Here is a 20,574-nt window from a genome sequence, read left to right as displayed (position 1 = left end):
TGATAAAGTTCTGCATCCTATTTCCTTAGAGAGAAAGAGGTGTCACTAATTATTCATATTGACCTCAGAATTTGTTAACAACAACAACAACAAAGAAAGTAAAGAAAAAAGGTAAATACTTACATAAGGGAAGATTTCTCGCAATTTTCTTGCTCATGCATTGTAACTTTTATTGGGTTAATTGATAAAAAAGCTAGATAACCTTAAATTATACTGCAGTTGCCCCCTGAGCAACATGTGTTTGAAGTGCATGAATCCATTTATATGTGGATTTTTTAAGATAAATACAGTTAGTATTATAAATGTATTTTCCCTTCCTTATGATTTTCTTAATAACATTTTCTTTTCCCTAGCTTACTTTATTGTAAGAATACAGTACATCAGGGTGCCTGGGTGGTTCAGTCGGTTAAGTGTCTGCCTTCGTCTCAGGTCATGATCCCAGAGTCCTGGGATAGAACCCCGCATCAGGCTCCCTACTCCTCTGGTAGCCTGTTTCTCCCTCTCTCTCTGCCTGCCACTCCCCCTGCTTGTGCTCTCTCTCTTTCTCTTTGTGTCAAATAAATAAATAAAATCTTTAAAAAAAAAAAAAGAATACAGTATGTAATGCATTTGGCATACATAATATATGTTAATTGACTTTATATTATCCTTAAGGCTTCTGGTCAACAATAGACTATGTGTAAAGTTTTGGGGGAGGCAGAAGTTTTGTGTGTATTTTCAACTGTGTGGGAAAGTGGAGGGGCCATCAATGCTTTTAAGTCCTGGGCATCAACTATGAAATTAATAATCTCCCCTGAAAAATCTAACTGTGTGCTGTATGTGATATTGACTGAACATTCTAGAAGCCTTTTTGATAAAGTTCTGCATCCTATTTCCTAGTTCCTAAGGGTAACTGTAGTTAGCTCTAAAGAGCTGAAAGTTTTACATTTTTCTCTCCTTTGGTCCAAAATCGAAATTTCCATGATGTTGTGTATTTTTCTTCAATTTTAGTTTTCTATGAGTCAAGATTCGCAGTGACTCTGATGAAATAAATACCATCAGGAGTTGGGTATTTTTGTTGTAGGTAGTGGCTCAATACACACCTGAATCAGTTAAAGAATTCTGTTGAAATGAGGTCTGTCACCATCAAATTCCAGCATGGGACTAGGAGCAGATGGTATCACACACTGAAACCCACTCCATTTCAGGATTTATTTTACCTCAATGTCCTTGGGCAACAATAAAATCTAATTCCAAGTAGTAATTGATTTATTCAGACAACATTTGACTAATGGCTTGCTTCTTCCCAGGTATGATGCTATGGGTTTGAGATATGAAAATAGAAAATTATAGCTCCTGTCTTAAGGAACTAATATTTATTTATTACAAACTGAGTTTTAAGTAACTATCCAATTTGATAGAGTTGAAAAATGAGTAAGACATGGGATCTTCCCCTAAGAAGAGCAACGTCAATTCATAACACTGACAATATATTAGACACTGCATTCCATACCCCCTCTCCTTTATTTACCAATTCAGTAAATACTCCTTGAGAACTGACAATGTGTAGCCATAATGTAATAAGATTGGGACACATCAATAAGCCAAACAGACAATATTTCCTATCTTTATGGAGCTCATATTCTAGAGGTGGAGAAAAATACAAGCAATAAACATAATCAATAAGCAAATTTATGTTGGAAGATGCTAAATCAGAGTTAAGGGATTCAACAATGAAATTTTAAATAGGATTTTTCAGGAGGCCCTTATTGAGAAGGTAACTCTTGAGTAAAAAATTGACACAGGCCAAGAAACATCGCAGGATCTCGTATGAGATTTGTGGGGAATGCCTGTGAAGGGGGCTGGAGAAGAGTGAGTGGGGACAAGAGTCCTGAGTGAACTGGTCAGAAAGGAAATGTGTTGGAAGATTACCCAGGGTTTCGTAATGAGAATGAGAAGGGATCTTGCCCTCTATTCTGAGAGAAATCCAGTGGGCTTTAACGAGAGGAAAAATGTGATTTGAATTTCGTTAAAAAACAAACAAACAAACCTCTCTGAAATGCTTTCATGAGTTAGGAGATATTAATGTTTTATAAGTAATACATGACGGTAGCTCAGTCCAGGGTGCTAACAATAAAAACAATGAAAAATGGTAGGATTCTGGATATGTTAAAGGTAGGATTAGTCAGATTTCATGAGATTTTTTTTCCTTTAAGCTACTTGCTCATCTGCTTTATTCTATTCTTCACCAAACTTCTTGAAAAACAGCCTAGACTCATAGTCTCCACTTTGTTCATCGATACATTCACCCACCCATTGATTAATTGAAAATCTTCATGCTACTGTGATCAGTATTTTCCTAAAAGCAAACCCAAAGTCCTATTTTTATTCTTCATCTTGTGGACTTCTGCACACTGCTAGAGTTTGTCAGTATTTTGACAATTGTCTGACAATTATTTGATGGTCTCTTAAATGCAGTGGCCTCTAGTACTTTGTACCTGAATCCCCTTTCTTCTTGTTTTATATGCTTTCCTGAGATTATCTTGTTCACTGTAGTGATTGTGCTATCAAGAAATATTGTTCTCAAATCTTCCCAAACCACAAAGCTGCATTTCTTTTTTTTCTTTTTTAAGATTTTATTTATTGATTGATTTGACAGAGAGAGAGAGAGAGCAAGAGAGGAACACAAGCAGGGGGAGTGGCGGAGGGAGAAGCAGGGCTCGCGCTGAGCAGGGATCCCCATGCGGGGCTCAATCCCATGACCTGAGCCTAAGGCAGACGCTTAATGACCAAGCCACCCAGGCGCCCCCAAAGCTGTATTTATTTCTAATTATGGAATTTAATTATCTTGCTGGTTTCCAAATTCTTTAATCCTGATATGTCCAAAATAGAGCTCATCTTACTCACAAAGGCTAAAGTCTGCCCCCCCCCCCCTTTTTATTCTCTGTTTCATTAATTATTAACATCAACTGCACAGCATCAAGGGCTAAAACATTCATCACTGCTCTGCTTTCTGGTACTCTTCCCCAAATGCAAAAGGTACCAAATTGGGCTGCTTCTAATTCACAGATATCTCTCAAGCTCACTTTCTCCTCTTTACTTGAAATCCGATTAACTTGATTATCCTTGTCATTATCTCTGACTTAGAATGTTCTAACAACATTTACATAGCCTCTCTGCTACAAAATTTTCTCTAATCCCTTCCCTAAAGGGAAGATGGTGCTTAACGTTTCCATAGATTGACCCCTCCATTTATGAGAATACTTATCTCCTCAGCTGTAGAGGTCTTTTGCCACCTAAGCCCAGTTTGCCTTCCCTGTGTTTTCTGAAGCCCGTGTCCATATCACTTCAGTCGTGCTACACACACATATGGCTTAGAAGTGCTTCCCCTCAATTCCTAGAAAATATGCTATTGGCTTTTCAAGGTGCAACTAAAAGTCACCTTTTCAGTGAAATGGTTGAACATACACTTGTTTGGCGTCCAATGTAACTAACTTTGAAGCCTGCCCAACCCCTACTATTCCCTCTGAAACCTTGTGCAGAGTTCTTTACTTCAGTTGTTCTTATGAGTGAAATGAGAATGGTTATACCTATTTTATAAGGCTATTAGAGCATTAAATCAGATAATGAATACTACTTGCTTAGTAAAGAACCTGAAACCTAATGAACACTTAATAAAGCATAGCACTTTTATCGGGAAAGATTTTATTTATTTATTTATTTATTTATTTATTTATTTATTTATTTATTATTTATTTATTTATTTGAAAGGGAGAGAGAGAGTGTGTGCACAGGAGCAGGGGGAAAGAGAGAAGCAGACTTCCCTGCTGAGCAAGGAGCCGGACTCGGGGCTGGATCCCAGAACCCTGAGATCATGACCTGAGCCAAAGGCAGACGCTTAACCAACTGAGCCACCCAGGCACCCCTAAAACATACATTTTAATAACCATTGTGGTAGGAGTAATAGTAAAATAGACTTTTCCGGTGTATGGTTCCTTATTTTATGCTTTGAGAACATTTTATTCATATCTCAGGATTGTCTTTACAAGTGAATTGTACCATTTCTACACTCTCATTTTGCAACAAACATTGGTTTACTTTTGGGAGTGATGAGCTTAATTATTTTATTCATTTTTGAATCTACAATCAGCACAGGGTCGAGTACAAATAGTTGCTTACTTAAATGTGTGTGGTATGAATCACAAGAGAAGGTATGCTCTTCAAATAATAGTGAAAGTGAAGAAAAATCAGTAATTTAATAAAGGCCTTTTTAAAAACCTGACACAAATCTATAAACAACTCCTATTAATGACAATAAAACTTGCTATATTAATTTTGGGCTGCAGAACATTTCCATATCTGTTATCTCATTTGATTGCCACACACCCCTCTGAAGCAGACACGATTCAACACAATTTACAGTTGAAGAAATCAGTACAGGGGTTAAGGCATTTGCTCAGTTGACATAACTGATGGAGAGATTGTAATAAAATCCAGAGAGTCTTCCAGTATATAACACCAATTAAATATCGACCTCTGGTACCATACTCTTTCACTCAACCATTTGGTCAGGCATTTACACATTTATTGAGTATGTATGTTTCAGGCATTTTACTACATGCTGAAATAAATCAGCGAACAAGGTTAACAGTGGACCTGACCTAATGTAGCTTTAAGACTAGAGGTTTGTGTTCTCACTATAGCAGGGCATACATGCTAATAACACTGCCTCATTGGGGTCAGTTTTAAGTATAATTCCAGATGGAAAGTAAAAACAAAGAGCCTGAGAATAACCTGATTGTGAAGGCTTATTCATTGTTTTAACATTATAAGAGAAGTTCACATATTTTATCCCATTATAACTTTTAAAACTTTACAAAAACCTCAGTTTCATGAGGAAACTGAAATCCAGTGGACTAAATCATTTGTCCAATGTATCACACCTAATGAACACAGTAGGCATGACTGAAACATCATACGATCTTATTCTGAAAGATCATACCCTTTCAAACATATTATAGAAACTTCCAACTGACCCACGGCCTCTATCCTACCTTGATTTCAATTTGGACCCAGTAAGAGTAGATATCACCCAAAATACTTCCTCCTTCTTTCAACTCAGACTCTCACAAGTTAACAGGGATGTCATCTCTAGGAGATGGGGAAATATTTGCAAGACATTTCTCCTGGCAAGAGGACTCCCCACCCCCCCACAAGAGCTTGGGAAAACTAATATTTAACCAACTGCATGGAAGCCCCTGAACGCTAACCACTGGTTTCCCAGCAGAGTTGTCCCTATTCATGTGTATGCAGGACTTGTTACAGATTGCTGTCTGCTATGGAACTACACCATATTTGTAGCACTCACTCTTGCCCAGATTCTCAGAAATCTGCCTAAAATATATATGCTTGTACGTCCTCCAGTTAGTGCTTACATATCTCCCTTTTCATGAAAAGTAGTTATCTTGGACCATTTCTCCAGTGATGCGTAAAACGTGCAGAGATATTATAGATAAAAGAGATGTTACGCATCCTTCCTCCAAAAAGTCATTCATTTTTATTTTTCGGGGGCTTATATCAACTAGTTTCAATCACCTCACATAAATATGCACTCATGGATGATATTTGTGTAACATTGTACAGTTTATGACATAACCAGTTCTCACAACACTATGAGGTTGTGTTATTTTCTTTTACAATTTTCACATGACATAGCTGTGACTCTAAAATGATATATTATTAGCAAATGATTATGAGTGATAGAACCCATTTTGTAACACAAGTTTTTTATTTCCAGATCTTGCAGTTCTGTAGATTTTTTTCATGACTTAAAACATTTGTGCTCTTTAAAATAGTAAGTAAAAACAACATTAGCATATTTTAATGTTATAAATGGTCACTATACATCCATATTTTCTCTTTTCTGGATTTAACATTATCTTATAAGTCAACGTGGATTTTGTGGGTTGACAAGATGTTAGTCTCAGGAATGCTGACTAGCTTAAAAAGTACGTATCCCAACAAAAGTTTTAAAAAAGGTAAAACACAGCCATGCATCACATTCTTCTCTACTTTTTATTATATCAAATATGGCTTTGAAATAACTTCAGATTTCTTTTTTTATGCTAATGGAAGTATCTTTGATTAATTAATTAATTTATTTATTTTAAATTATGTTCAGTTAGCCAGCATATAGGACATCGGTAGTTTTTGATGTAGTGTGCAACGATTCATTAGTTGTCACCAAAATGTACTGGTGAGCAGGAATTCTGTCATCATGAATTACCTTCCCATTCCCACAAGACACACATATATTCACATGGCAAAACCCTCCTGACAATCTCTCTCGTTTTATGCTCAACTTCCTTTTCTTTTCTACTGATTTTATTAACAGCAATAAAGTTAGTCCATTTGAAGTCTTCTCTACATTCTCTACATTTGAAGTTTCTGACTAGTTTTCAAGCAAATGTTGGGAGAATACTAGGTCCTCAAACACCAGCCACATGGAAATGAAACACCATTCTGAATTTCATTTAGGTTCTGTGCAGACAATTAGGTTCTATGAGTTAACATCATGTAATTTTAATCTAAATTCAATTCAATTTATTCTCTAAATTTTAATGAAATTATTTTGCTTTATTTTTCCTGACATGTGTAAAATTTAATATTCAAAATATATTTGTGATAGCTATGCTTGTGATATTCTGTCATACAGATAGATGGAAAGACTCATCCGAGATAAGTAAATACTATGGTAAAATTTGGGGTGGGGGGAAAAACCTGACTCCCAAGTCTCTTTTCTAGAGGCATTCGAAACATTAAGAGAAATAAAATCCTAAGTAACCAAAATATTTGCTTGAAGTATGAGAAGTAAGAGAAATAAAATCCTAAGTAACCAAAATATTTGCTTGAAGTATGAACCCAAAGCTATGAATTTAGATCTCAGGACATATTTCTTTGCATTGTCTTAGATGACTCACTAGAAGACTAACATGGGGATCCTCTTTTTACTAAATACTAATGTACAACCAAACTGTATTTCCCGAGCATATCTTATATGGTTTTCTTTCCTCAATAAATTACCTATCAGTAAGTATTTTCATGCTTACTGTATTACAATTATCAAGATATACTGGGTAGGAGATAACAGAGAATCGGAAGAAATCATTACTATCAATATAAGGTTTATATTTATATTATATTTAAAGAGAATACATACATTAAGGACTAAGTTATGTTATTCATTCATTATTACTGTAGACTGGTGAAAGGGACATATATATCCAGTTGCTCTAATACAATAAAAGAAAATTTCAATTAGGAATAAGATCTGGAATGGAAAAGAAAGCATTGAACAAATAATACTGTCAAGAAGTAATTAGACTAAGTTTGCAAAAAAGTGAAAAAACATGAAAATAAAAATTATAGGTTTTTAAAGAACTATGGATGTCTTCTTAATAAAAGCATGGGAGAGTAAATCTGGTCTTAATAAAGTAAGAAAAAAAGATAGGAAGGCGAGAGCCTTCGGGAGCCAGCTAAAGTTTAGTACCGATGTGAACTGTAAGATAAGGACATACACATTTGTGCAAGGAAAATGTTTATTGCTCGGTCACTTTCTGTACCAACTGCTAAATTGTGCCATGAAACTGCGTGACATACTAGACTATCCATCTCCCACACACCTGATATTATAACTAGAACAGATTTTTTGCCTTCCCTCAGTAAGAAGACTCCCAAGTGGAAAATGAGATTGATGACTTTACATGTCTTTTTTGATTGCAGCCAGAAGTAACTTGGAGCCCAAGTATAGATTTCAGAGATGTGAAAGAGTGAAAGGAATATGTAAAACATTTTGTGACGATGATGAATATGATTACGGGTCCTGCATTAAATGGAGAAATCAGTGCTGCGTATAAACTCTGGAAAACGGAAGTATGATTGAGCATCAAAGTCTGGAACAGGGGCTCATCTTATTGACTCAAGGGTGGGTAGAAAGAAAACGCGATGTTTAACAGAAATATTCACTTTTATATCCTCAGTGCCACTGTTTATATAAATAAAAATAATTTAGCTTCTATTCAGTTTATTCATTGCCCACTTTCTTTGTATTTCAGATGGATAAACATATTTATTACGCAAGGAATCAGGCTCTAACTGTGCTTAGAATGTCATTATGGCCATGTTGCCATCCAGACATTCATGCTACTCATTTAAGTTGCTCTGCTTCCTCTCTAAATATATGTGGGGGACTTTATTGCCAGTTTTACTATGAGAATCGTGATTATCTTCATACTTGCTTTTTTATTTATTTTTTTTTATTTTTTTTTATTTTTTTTATTTTTTTTTTTTAAAGATTTTATTTATTTGACAGGGATAGAGACAGCCAGCGAGAGAGGGAACACAAGCAGGGGGAGTGGGAGAGGAAGAAGCAGGCTCATAGCGGAGGAGCCTGATGTGGGGCTCGATCCCAGATCGCCGAGATCACGCCCTGAGCCGAAGGCAGACGCTTAACCGCTGTGCCACCCAGGCGCCCCTATACTTGCTTTTTTTCCACATTAAAGTCTCTCCGAATATTGTTTTAATTCTTTCTTAAAAGGAAATGCATGTTTTCTCTCTTTCAAATGTGAAGCCTTCCAATCTCGGCTCACCTACTGATTTTTTTGTATGCATTTAACCAATTCCTGTAAGAGGACAGTTTGAGATGACACAGTTTAGTAGTTCTCGCAGTAGGGCAATGGAATACTGTTCATGGCACTGCAAAGGGGTAAAAGGTAAGGTCTTAGAGAGAGAGAAAACTCCTTTTACCCATGCAATCATTTATCCAAATAAGATTTCACAAGGAAGCTCAGTAATAGCTGTTCTTGTTCCAGGAATTGAGGATTATGTTCAGCCAGCTCAATCAGCGGCTCCCAAAGAATGTGTCCTATTGAGAAAATCTTTAATTTTGTTGGAGAAGGAGCTGGGAGGCCACGAGCAATGGAGAATCTTAGGGAGGAAAGTTCAGTATGCGGATGAGTGAACCTGACCAACTACTCAGAACACCAATCTCTGAGGTCCACCATGAGATCTAGAAGGATTCGTTTTGTCTAAGAGGCCGATGGGAGAGAGGTTTAGATGTTAGAGAATTTCAGTTTTCAAAAGCAGCTCCCACGACCGTGCAGCTGATACACAGCTGATACACACGTGGATAACTTGGGAAATGTCACGGTGAGCCTAGGAAAGATGAAGACACATGCGTGGTAGCAAACATGAGGACTCCCCTGGCCACCCTGAAGACCGTATTATTTACCTTAGAGATCTTTACTGAGGAGAGCGCGGCTTTGGTATTTCCAAAAATTGCGCCGCTGTGCGGGCCAGGGATGAGAAGGCGGCATTTAGTTTAACAGAAGTTTGTTAGTTACATTACACCCATGTGCTTCAAACTGTTTAGGCTGCTCTACCTGAAATATTTAAGTTCTATTGTGCACGTATATTGGTACATATCAATGCATAATATGACTTCATTTCATTGAGCCACAATGTTTCTGGACTGATACGTTTAGAAAAATAGCATTGTCTTTGTGAAAGTGCAGTATTCTCTCTGACTCCTAGTTCTTTGAAGATACCACTAGCAAAGAATTGAACTTTCCTCATACTTAGCAAGCCCCAGGAGGTAAGAATTCTCTGTTCCTTCATTTTAACAACACATGATATGAGAAAGAATGTCTTTTAATCCTTTTCTGCTAAGAAATTTTTTACTGTGAAGATTTTTGTCTTTTCTTATCTTTTTTTTTTTAAAGCATTCTGTTCTATAAGGTCAGAATTCCATAAGGTAATATAGACACGTTTATACAAATATTTATACTTCCAAACTGTGGAAGTAATTGCTTTGTATCTTGAATTCTAATATTACAGGTGTCAAAGGATCATTAGATTAACTCCATTACTACCACTCAGCAACAATCAGCTGTGTTCTAATCTTGCTGGACACTGTAGCTAGTTGGAAAAATATTTAAATATAATTTTTAGCACCATATACTTATCCATGGTGATAGCTTACACTTAGAAAAAGATCAATTTGCCTGCTCTTTCTCTTTATTATTGCTTTATTGCCAGTGGACTAATTCCTACTGAGAGAAATACTAATTTATTATTCTCTTTTGCATACTTCAGGATATCATGTCCATTAATGACCTTTCTGAGTATTATTTGTACTCCCTTTCTAATGGTAACTGAAATTGATTCTGTGAATACTGAATGTAATACCTCATAGAACTATTTCTTAATTAGATTTCTTCATCTAAGGGCTATGTCTCCAAATCGGTTGTGTTGTCAAATACGCATTATTTAAGTACTGTACACAAATACAAGCGTTTAAGTAATTTTTTATTTGAATTTTTTACTGTGGTTCATGACCTATACTTGTTAATATGTGTCCTGATATACCATCAACCCCTTGAAAAATCTCAAGTCTATGCTCAATTAATAACTGTTAACATGGGTGTTTCCCAGAGATGTTTTGATTTTTCCTCCCGTCAGCTGATCCTGAATTCTTTTTTTTTTAACCAGTAACAATATGTAACTGATTCAAGTTCCTTTGATGAGGAACTCCTATCTTTTAGTTTTTATTTTACAGTTTACAAATTTGTTGTAAAGAGTCCTTAAGCAAGTTGTTTTTCATTACTTTGGATCTCACTTCCCTAACCTGTAATGTAGGGGGTTTTATTCTCCAAGCATCCTCTTATGTTTAATTACCTATTTATCACTCTGAATTTTTGTTTTTTTTAATGCTGTATTGCAGAGGTTAGCAAACTACAGCCCTTGGGCCAAACAGAGTCCTCCTTGTACGACCTATAAGTAAAGGGTAGTATTTACAAACGACATTATAATTGATTTGATGATAGGAACTACTAACTTTCAACATTAATTAAGCAAAATGCTATCCCATCCTTCTTATTAGTAGATTATATGCAATCTCATTCTTACTGTCTATTGATTTTTTGTCAGTTAAAATCTACGGAAAATTGTTTTCTCTTTTCTATTTAAGTTCCTACAAAATAATCCTTGATTTCGCATATTGGCCAGCAAAACCTCAAATATTTGCCCCTTTACAGAACACATTAGCTGGTCCCCATACAGAAAAGAATTGGTAAAGTTCCCAGGTGCAGAATGTGGTCTGTGGATCATCTGTTTTAGGATTACCTGAGAAGGGGCTAGACATGCTCATTCTGGGGCTTAGAATTACTGAATCAGAAACTCTGGAGATGGGGCCAGGCCATATGTGTTTAACCTGTCGTCAACTTGATCATAATGCACAGAAAATGTGCTAACCATTGCCTAGAAATATTCTTAACTAGTGAATTATGAAGCAAAATCATGATCCTTTAATATTTTAGTTAACTTGGATCAAACTTTTGAAGACCCCTTGGCGTTACTGATAAAATATTGTCCAGTAGGAAAAGAAAGATGCCAAGTAACATATCTTTCTTTGGAGAGGATATGGGCAAAAGGAAAACACAGAGAGAAATTTTAGATAAGGAAATTAGAATTCTGTCTCACATATTTATAGTTTGTCAATAGGTGTTGCTTGACCCAAACTAAGTAAAAGTAAACTTAATCAGTATATGTCATTTTTTTTCCTTTCTCAGTTGTTCTTATTTATTTTTATAAAAGTTTTTTAAAACTTTTATAAAAATATAATCATTGATATGATTATATTTTGGACACAGAATCTGGTATAGTTGTGTTCAAATGGCAGTGCTGATTTTCTTGCTGCTTCAAAGGATGATATAATGGTCAACCAAAGGAATGTGATCAAGATAGCTTTTCCCTTAGCTTTGACGAAACTTCAGACAGATTTCTTCCTGACTAGAGGCCCCTGACCTCACTTTTCTTATTGAATTTACTTTAGAAAACTTGCAATTGTAAATTCTTCCTCTGTTCCTTTGAAATATATGCAAATCTTCTCCCAGCCTCTCCTCAGTATTACCAGAAATGTCTTTCTCAAGGATTTGAGAACCATCCCTTTGAAATATACATTTCAAAGGACATAACACTTCTGTCTCAGTCTCTCCGAGAGGCTAAAAGCCTAACTTCAATGGGTGCCAGTTATCAAATACAGATGGCCTAATCACAGAGGAAAGCATTGGCAAACTCTGGGATAACTTGCTGTGCTCAAGGTAGCCCAGCGACCAACCACCTCCCCCCTTGTCATCACACCAGACCCTAAGAAACTTCCTGCATTTTGTTTCTTTGAAATTGAGTTCCCTTTCTCTCCTCTATTGCAATAGTCTTCAATAAAACCTTCCTTGGCTATTATCTTTGTCTCGTGCAACTTTGTCAAATAAAATGGAAAAAATTGAATTCTGGGTTTGAAGGATTTGCTTAGAAAATATCCTCCCCAATATAGATAGAAGACATTATTTAGAGAAATTTCCTTTTTTTGGTAGAATGCTGTATGTACCATATGAGTTACACATATAGCTGTTGTGAGAGGACAGGGAAGATTATGATACCTTTTCTTAGAGTGGTCAGGCAAGACTTCCGAGAGGAGATGATATTTGAGGGCAAGGAGCACCACATCTGTTTCAATTATCAGGTATCCCTAGAATCTGGCACAGAGATTGACCAAGGGTAAACACTTGATAACTTTTTATGGAATGAGTGAATTGATAGCTGGATGCATACATAAAGAATGAAGATCCAAAGACCCTATCTCGAGGAGTGCTCATTTCATATTGAAGGGCATAACATGGAAAAGAAGAAGACAGGGAGTTTTCAAATAGTTAGAACTGAAATAAAGTTAGAATTGGGAAAGGTATTTTCAGGAGGACTGGTCGTACATGATGCCACATGATATAGACTATCTTGGAAGGTGTGGTGTTTTGGATAAAGTAAGTATATAGTTATATAAATCATTTTAAAACTCTGCTTACAAAGGAATTAAAATTCAATATGAGAGCATAAATGCTAACATTAAGAAGAAAACTTATGTTTTGGACAATCTTCTAACTGATTTCTTTGCTCGTCTTTGTCAGGCTAGTTGTCCTCTATCACTGACACATAGCTGCAAAACGTTTCCTGAAGAATATTAGAACGGGTTCTTTTTTAGTCATTCTGTATTGTCTCAAATGCTTTATGTCATGTTGCTGATGCTACTGAGCTTCTTTTGCTTTCTAAACTTCCATAAACCATTACGTTATTGGATTTTTGGTATTTATGTTATTAAATTAAATTAGTGGCAATAACTTCTCTATGTCTAGACTGGAAATTTAAGTTTTCATGTGTTTTTAAAATTTTTTTAACATCTTTATTGAAGTATAATTAACATCAAATAAAATGTCTGTGTTTAAATGTTCTCATATGTGAAAAGGCACATGAGTATCATTTCTGTCTCTTTCATTCATATGTAAAATGAGGAGAATGATTCTTTTTTACCTAAGATAGACACCAATTTATTTATTTGTTACAAGTTCTCTAGTGCATGTCCATGCTGTACTTCTGCTTTTGGGGGAATTTCTCCCATCATTCTTGTCTCAGGATTTAATGAGGGGTCAACATTTTCTTACAATTCTTGCTTTTTAACCATGGTAATATTAAAAGTTCAACCTCTGATCACTGTGGTCCAGTTAATTTTCACCTGGGATTAACACCTTCCTCTCTATTCATGCTTCCATTAATAAAGTGAGTTTGCGGCTTCTACCAACAAAATAACTCCGCCCCCAACTCTCTGATAGGCTAGAAGACCAATGTGAAGCCAATATTGAGAGAAATAGATAGGAGAATTACTGGGAAAGATTACTGTGAACGAGTCCCGTTACAGTCTTTCTGAATACAAGTCCCACATTGGACTTTCCTCCTTTGTTTGGTTCAGCTGGTTTTGTCTGAGATCCATTAAAGTCTACATTTATACATTAACACTTAAGCTACTTTGATTTGGCTGTTTGTGACTTTCAAACAAAACCTATAACTCAGAGATTTCATTTAAAGGATGTAGGAGAATCATAAGAAAGGTACATAATAACTGGAAACACTTTTGAGATATTATTATTATTTTCACAATAACTTGAAAAATTGTTGTTCTTTTTTTTAGATTTCTTTGGGTTTCAGTTTTCTCATTTTTAAAATAAGGAAGCAAAAATACATTTTCTATTCAAACTGAAATTGTCATCATTAGTATTTATGAGTCTATTTTAAAAAAATGACATTTACATTTAGAGCAGGTTTAAGTTCACAACAAAATTGAGCAAAAAGTCCAGAAAGTTATCGTGTACCCCCTCACCCCACATGTGCACAGCCTCTTCCATCAGCATCTGCACCAGAGTGGAATGTTCATTATAATCGACAAATCTACAGTGTCGCCTTATTATCAAAGTGCATAGTTTGCATTAGGTCTCACTCTTGGTTTTGTGCATTCTATGAGTTTTGACAAATGTATAATGACATGTATCCACCATTATAGTATCATACAGAATAGTTCTACTACCCTAAAAATCCTTTATACTCTGCCTAGTTATTCGTTTCCTTCCCACTAACCCTTGGCTACAACTAATCCTTTTATTGTCTCCATGCTTTTGTCTTTTTCGGATTTGTGATTCCATTTTAAAAATTACTTCGAAGGAAACATCTACCCTTTTATTTCTAAATTACATAGTTCAGGGATTTGGGAGTCTAGTCTAAAAAGAGTAGCAAGGTAATGGAAAGTATGGATTCTGTGCCCCAAAGAATATAACACCAGCAACTGTGCGACAGAGACACACACACAGACATACACACAAATGCTATAGGGTGATAAACAGCATATACTTTGATCCCTCCACTCCCATAAACACATACATACACAGATGTAAAAACACAAGACTGCCCAGAGTCAGACTTTGTCAAATATGAATTGTTTAAAATGGTAAAGGAAAACCAATATCTTTCTTTCTTCCTGGTGGCAATTCAGTGTCCATGACGCTCAAAAAGTCCTCTTAATTTGTATCTCCATGTTTTCCTTTCCTACACTTACTAATTTTTCCTGCTAATGCCCTGGAGAGGCTGCCTGGTGATCAAAAGTGCTTCACTGCCATAGGAGGCAAAGCATAGGACCCACACCAAGCGTTTTAGTAATTCTCAACCTTTGCCTGCCAAGCTGGGGCTGTTGTCATGCAGGTTGCTTTCACAGAGATCTTCAACATCAGCTATTACCTTGCAGTTTCACTATGGTTCTCTTTGAACTTCTGCTTTCCCACAAAGTCTATTTTTTCAGAGCCATAATGTATATCAGATTTAGAATACTCACTGGCAATTTGGGCCTAAACTGTTTAATACAAGATGCCAATTTTACATCTATAATAAGAAATTATATTCTTGGGCTTATTGACCATTTGTGTTGGCCTGACAAATGCATATTTTCCTTTAGGCAATTTACATGGGAAGCCAAGTTATAAGGAATTTTCCTTATGAGCAAAGAATAAGAACAGTTGGAATTAGAAGAGGGGTTTGAATGTTAAATAGCATCGGAACGAAGGCCTGAGGTTTTCCTATCCCAAATAAGTTTACTACTACCAGGTAGGAGTAATATTCACTTCAACATATTCTTAGGATGCTACTTTCCCTAGAAAAGTTAATTGACAGGTGTAATCAGGCTTTGTCTCCTGTGGTTTAGCTTCATATACACGTTAGCCCCTACGTGGACATGCTTTGATTGACAACATCTGTTTTAGATGTGTAGTTATATAGAGAGAGTAGGCAAAGTAGTTGGAATATAGGACTTCGTGTCACACTGCCAGGAGTCAGATGATTTTGGAGCTAGCTGAATGTTATTCTTGCTAGTTTTGTAACTTTGAGCATGTTACTTAACTTGGCTACATTTTAGTTTTCTTTTTTTCTTTTTTTTTTTTTTTATTCGACAGAGATAGAGACAGCCAGCGAGAGAGGGAACACAAGCAGGGGGAGTGGGAGAGGAAGAAGCAGGCTCATAGCGGAAGAGCCTGATGTGGGGCTCAATCCCAGAACTCCAGGATCACACCCTGAGCCGAAGGCAGACGCTTAACCGCTGTGCCACCCAGGTGCCCCTACATTTTGGTTTTCTTATATATATAATGGTGGTAGCAACAACTCATTTTCCAATTTCCAGCGCCAGGAATCACTGAATAAATGTGCACAGAAATCACTCAATACAGGTAAACGACAATACTAATGTTAAATCAGGTTTTAATCTTCTAACTTCTCACTGGAAATAATTTTTGTCTCTTTACTGAGACTGCATATCTTTTATTTAACTCAGGATGTGTGATTTATACAGTTTATATATTGGGGGGGAAAGAGGGATATTGCGATCAGTGTTGAACAGAGGCATTGAGGGTTTATGTCAAACCAGGTTGGGGACGATATGATACTACCTGAGCCCTAAGGATATAAGGGAGCTACATTGTGAGACAGAGGATAATGGAACAGATGAACCTGGAGAATAGGAAGCCAGGAAAAAGAAACCCCTGAGAGGAGGTATAAGTCCACCATTCTCACTGCCTCTTCTCAAAACCAGCTTTTGCTGAATTTATATCTGACATTTTTTAACTTCGTATTCTTCTTTGGGGTACCTGGGTGGCTCAGTTGGTTAAGCAACTGGCTCTTGATTTCTGCTCAGTCATGATCTCAGGGTCATGGGATCGAGCCCCTTGTTCGGCTCTGTGCTCAGTGGGGAGTCTGCTTGAGAGTCTCTCTCTCTCCCCGCCCCTCCCCCCACTTGCACACTTGTTCTTTTTCTAAAATAAATAAATCTTTGAAAAAATATAAATTCTTCTGTTTTTCTTGAGCTATTTTAACTCTTTCTTGAGAATAATAATTTAGACCAGAGTGGAGAAAAACTTTTGATGACTTTTCTCAGGGTGCATGTATATGTGTGTGTCTTGGCAGACAGCCTAGACATGTCGGGTGTTGCATTTGGTTGCCATCAACTGTGATGAGATCAATCAACAGCAGGTATCATATATTCGAGAGCTGAAAGACACCAGTTCAAAGGCCAAGTCCCATAATCTTTCAAAGATTGAATGCAAATTATTAAGAGAAGACATTTAGTTTTATTAACAAACAGACTCAGAGAAGAATATTGATTATTATTGCTTTGACCTCTGGTTCATATTAGGTGATAAGAAAATTCCAAAGTTAGGCCCCTTTTCTTATCTTTTTCAGAACTGTTTCCTGTAAATATCCTGGCTTTTAAATAGATTTCCTTTCCACACTCATGTCTGAGACTTCATATCATTGGGCAAAATTATACTTAAAAAAATTAGAAAAAAAAAACACTCAGAGATTTCTGATTCTGGTAACATGGCAGACAGAGAGAGAATTCAGAACCCTTACTGAATAGCCAGAAGCTTTAGACAAAGTGCAACGTAAAATTGTTAATTACCCAATTGTGTTCATCAGAATGAGCTAACTTTACATACTAGATGAAAGAGAAAACCAAAAACTAGGGTGATAAAGGTCAGAGGGGAGGGGTCCCCAACATAGGGTGGAGGTGGGGAAAGGACAACCAACCCAGCAAAGGCCTTGGTGTTCTACAACTAGGTTGTGAGAGACCTGGTCCCAGTTCTACGCAAGGCAGAGAATTGGAAAAACACTGTTTATGATAGTGACATGAAACATTATAGTTGCTACACTGGGGATGTGTAGGAAATTCAGAGTGCATAGATATCCCCTTTGGAGACCTTGAATAATGAGGCACAACATTGGTCAGGAAAGAAGAGTCTGGACTTCAGATGGAGCAGCATTGGTAGCAATAGAAGTAGCGGGGAGAGGTGACCCCCGATCTGAGAAGATGACGAGTGCGAAATCACTGAAACAGCAATGAGTCTCAGAGCCATGAACAGACAGAAGAGTTGTAAGTAAACTCACAAGGTGGTGAAGATTGGCTAGCCACTTCAAAGGAGAACATATTGGCCATCAAACAGAACACAGAAGCCACAGAAGGACCCTGCGGAGGACAGAGGAGACCTGTGGGCTGATGTCCTAAAGTACAACGTCTGTGACTCACAGACAGGCTGTCCGTGTATCGCCCACAGGGTTTCAATCTCCACAGACAACTATGTCAATCGGGAAGATAGTTTTAAAAAACAAGGGTAATAAAGTTTCTCAATGAAAGCTGGAGATTTGGAGATCAAACACTTGAAACCACTACCCAATAGACTGCCAGGGAATCATTAACTAACTTAATCCTTGAAAAGCACTAACCTTTGCATGACACATGAAGGTTCTCTTTAGTTTTTCTGAGGTATGTTGAGGAAGTTTTTCAGCTGCAGTCCTGCTCAATAAGGCACAGATTCAATAATTTTCTACGACTCAGTAAACTAAACCAGGAGCCACACAGGTGAACTAGGAATATGATGTCTCTCCTCCCAAAAACTAGAGAGCTTCATATATATAATCTCATTCTTAAAGAAACTGCACCTGCCATAAGAATTATTTCTAACATTTTCCTTCTTTTTGGCACACATTCCTGCAAGGAAGAGTAACATATTTATTGGGATTTTTCCTTGAAGCCTTTTGAAGGGCATTCTTGAAGTTTGATCCAGGTTACCATTTATGAATCAAGTAAATACAGTAATAGGGCTGATAAAGAATCCAGGATTAATTCANNAGGACAGGGCTAAACTTGTGACTAAGAACATTAAGATTGGAAGCTTTGGGGAGCTAGCCCAAAGATTATGGTCAAAACAGTAATCCTTGAGCACCTTGGTGGCTCAGTCCATTGGGCGTCTGCATTCAGCTCAGGTCATGATCTCAGGGTCCAGGGATTGAGCCCAGCAGCAGGGAGTCTGCTTCTTCCTTCTGCCTGCTCCCCACTCCCCACGCTCGTGCTCTCGCTTTCTCTCAGATACATAAAATCTTTAAAGAAATAAAAATAAAAGTAAAAAAAAAACCAGTAATCTTTTAATATCTTTAACTCTTACCTGAAATAGAAACCTAAATTTAAATTACTGTTTTATTTTCACTGGTAATGTCTCTTCTCTACTACCTATTCTTCTTGAAGGTTTTCCTTCGCATCTTACAAGGAGAAAAGCTGAAGTTTTCTTCCCCTCTGAACTGTACTCAAGCCCTTGACTGAAGGAGAGACACTAACTGGAGAATTCCATTTTCCAAAAACTGTGTAACCAAAATTCATGTATATATTCCTGCTCCTGTTTCAACTTCCACTGCAACTAAAACATCCATGGATGATGGATGAAAGAATAATTGTCATTGTACCAGCGTGCCTCCACTCTGTGGTTATCACCACACCCTGGGGAGCTCTCTTCCAGGAAGACCGTGTGAGACAGGACCAGCAGCACAACCCTACAGAGGAAGTGTCTGCTCAGACATGTACACGAAGGTCTCTGTACTCCATGGGCACCGCAGATCGAGAGCATTCATACCATGAGAGAGCTTGTAAGTAATGGAACGTCTCTGACCTGTCCCATACCTACTGACATAGAACCTACTTTTCAACAAGAATCCAGATTATTCACATGCACATTCGAGTTCAAGAAATACTATCTTAACACATCGGAGCTGCATCCATCTACCAGTCAATCTCTGTGTTATTCCCTTCCTCTCTCTTCCTCTTTTTTCTTCTCTCTCTCTTTCCTCTCACACATTTATTCTCATCTCTCAACTAACCTGCAATTTTTCCCAGGGTGGGCGGGAGGAGGGAGCTTCTGTTTGTTTTGTTTTGTTTTTTCCCCAGGGTGTTAGATGGCAACATAGTTGGGGGATATCAAAGTGCACATGTATCATGAGATAAAAGGAAAACGTTCTGCTCTAAACTCCCACATGGCTCCATATGACATATTGTCGGATTGTACCTTAAGAAAGTACAGGGAGTCCAACCCAAGGTGACCGGAAACAAGGAGGACAGGGCAGACTTATCAATGATCAGTGATCTGGCAATGGGTTGAAATGTCAGGCACAGGCTCTGCTTATCTGTGGTCAGATCTGAGAGGTAGGAGTTTAGGCAGGTTCCCAGAGAGGAAAACTGAGCAAAGCCATGAGAGGAATAAAGTACAAGGAGAACAATGGATGGGCAGCTAACAGAGACCCTTTAAGCCATGTTCTTGTCCTCACAGATCACTAAAGTCTCCAAAGTTACCTCCTTCCCTGACCCTCTTCCTGTTCCCTTCTAAACAGTACCACTAGAGCCAAAGTGAACTTATAAACTCTTAAATGGCTTCCATCAAACCTAATGAAATCCGTCACTTCACTGTGGCCTAAAAATCTGGATGAGACCAATCCCCTCCCACGCCCTGACCACTCCCCCGCCCCCGACCACTCATGCCATCGCTCACTGAGCATCAGCTCCCTGCCCTGTAGTTTATTCCTCGCATACATGATGCTGTCGGGAATATCTAACTTTGCATCTATGTAAGGGACACACTTTGTGGGCCACCCCTGTCTCAGGACAGGAGAATTCATCCTTGATCACGTATTAGAGTGCCTCTCCTGATATTCTCTCTCTCCTAACACTCTTGAATTTAATGAAGAGCAATTCAGTCTGAAAATTAAGTACCAAGAATGGTTGTGACCATGCTTATCCTGCCCTACTGCTTTATCCTAAAGTCTTGAGTTGTACCAATCCAGAGTAAGAATTCGGTAATT

General features: G+C 37.4%; 1 protein-coding gene across 1 annotated transcript; it reads left to right on the top strand.

Moving 5' to 3' along the window:
• Positions 1-7,687: 7,687 nt before the first annotated feature.
• On the top strand, positions 7,688-8,309 carry LOC121105687 (beta-defensin 110-like). The gene has a single exon (XM_040643424.1). It carries the CDS (start codon positions 7,743-7,745, stop codon positions 7,893-7,895), a length of 153 nt encoding a protein of 50 aa, XP_040499358.1. The 5' UTR covers positions 7,688-7,742; the 3' UTR covers positions 7,896-8,309.
• The last annotated feature ends 12,265 nt before the right edge of the window (positions 8,310-20,574 follow it).

The sequence above is a fragment of the Ursus maritimus genome, unplaced genomic scaffold (genome assembly GCF_017311325.1).
Source record: "Ursus maritimus isolate PB19 unplaced genomic scaffold, ASM1731132v1 scaffold_29, whole genome shotgun sequence".
Classification (NCBI taxonomy): domain Eukaryota; kingdom Metazoa; phylum Chordata; class Mammalia; order Carnivora; family Ursidae; genus Ursus; species Ursus maritimus.
Note: the sequence above shows the minus strand (reverse complement) of the source record. Positions and strands in the feature narration are given on the sequence as shown.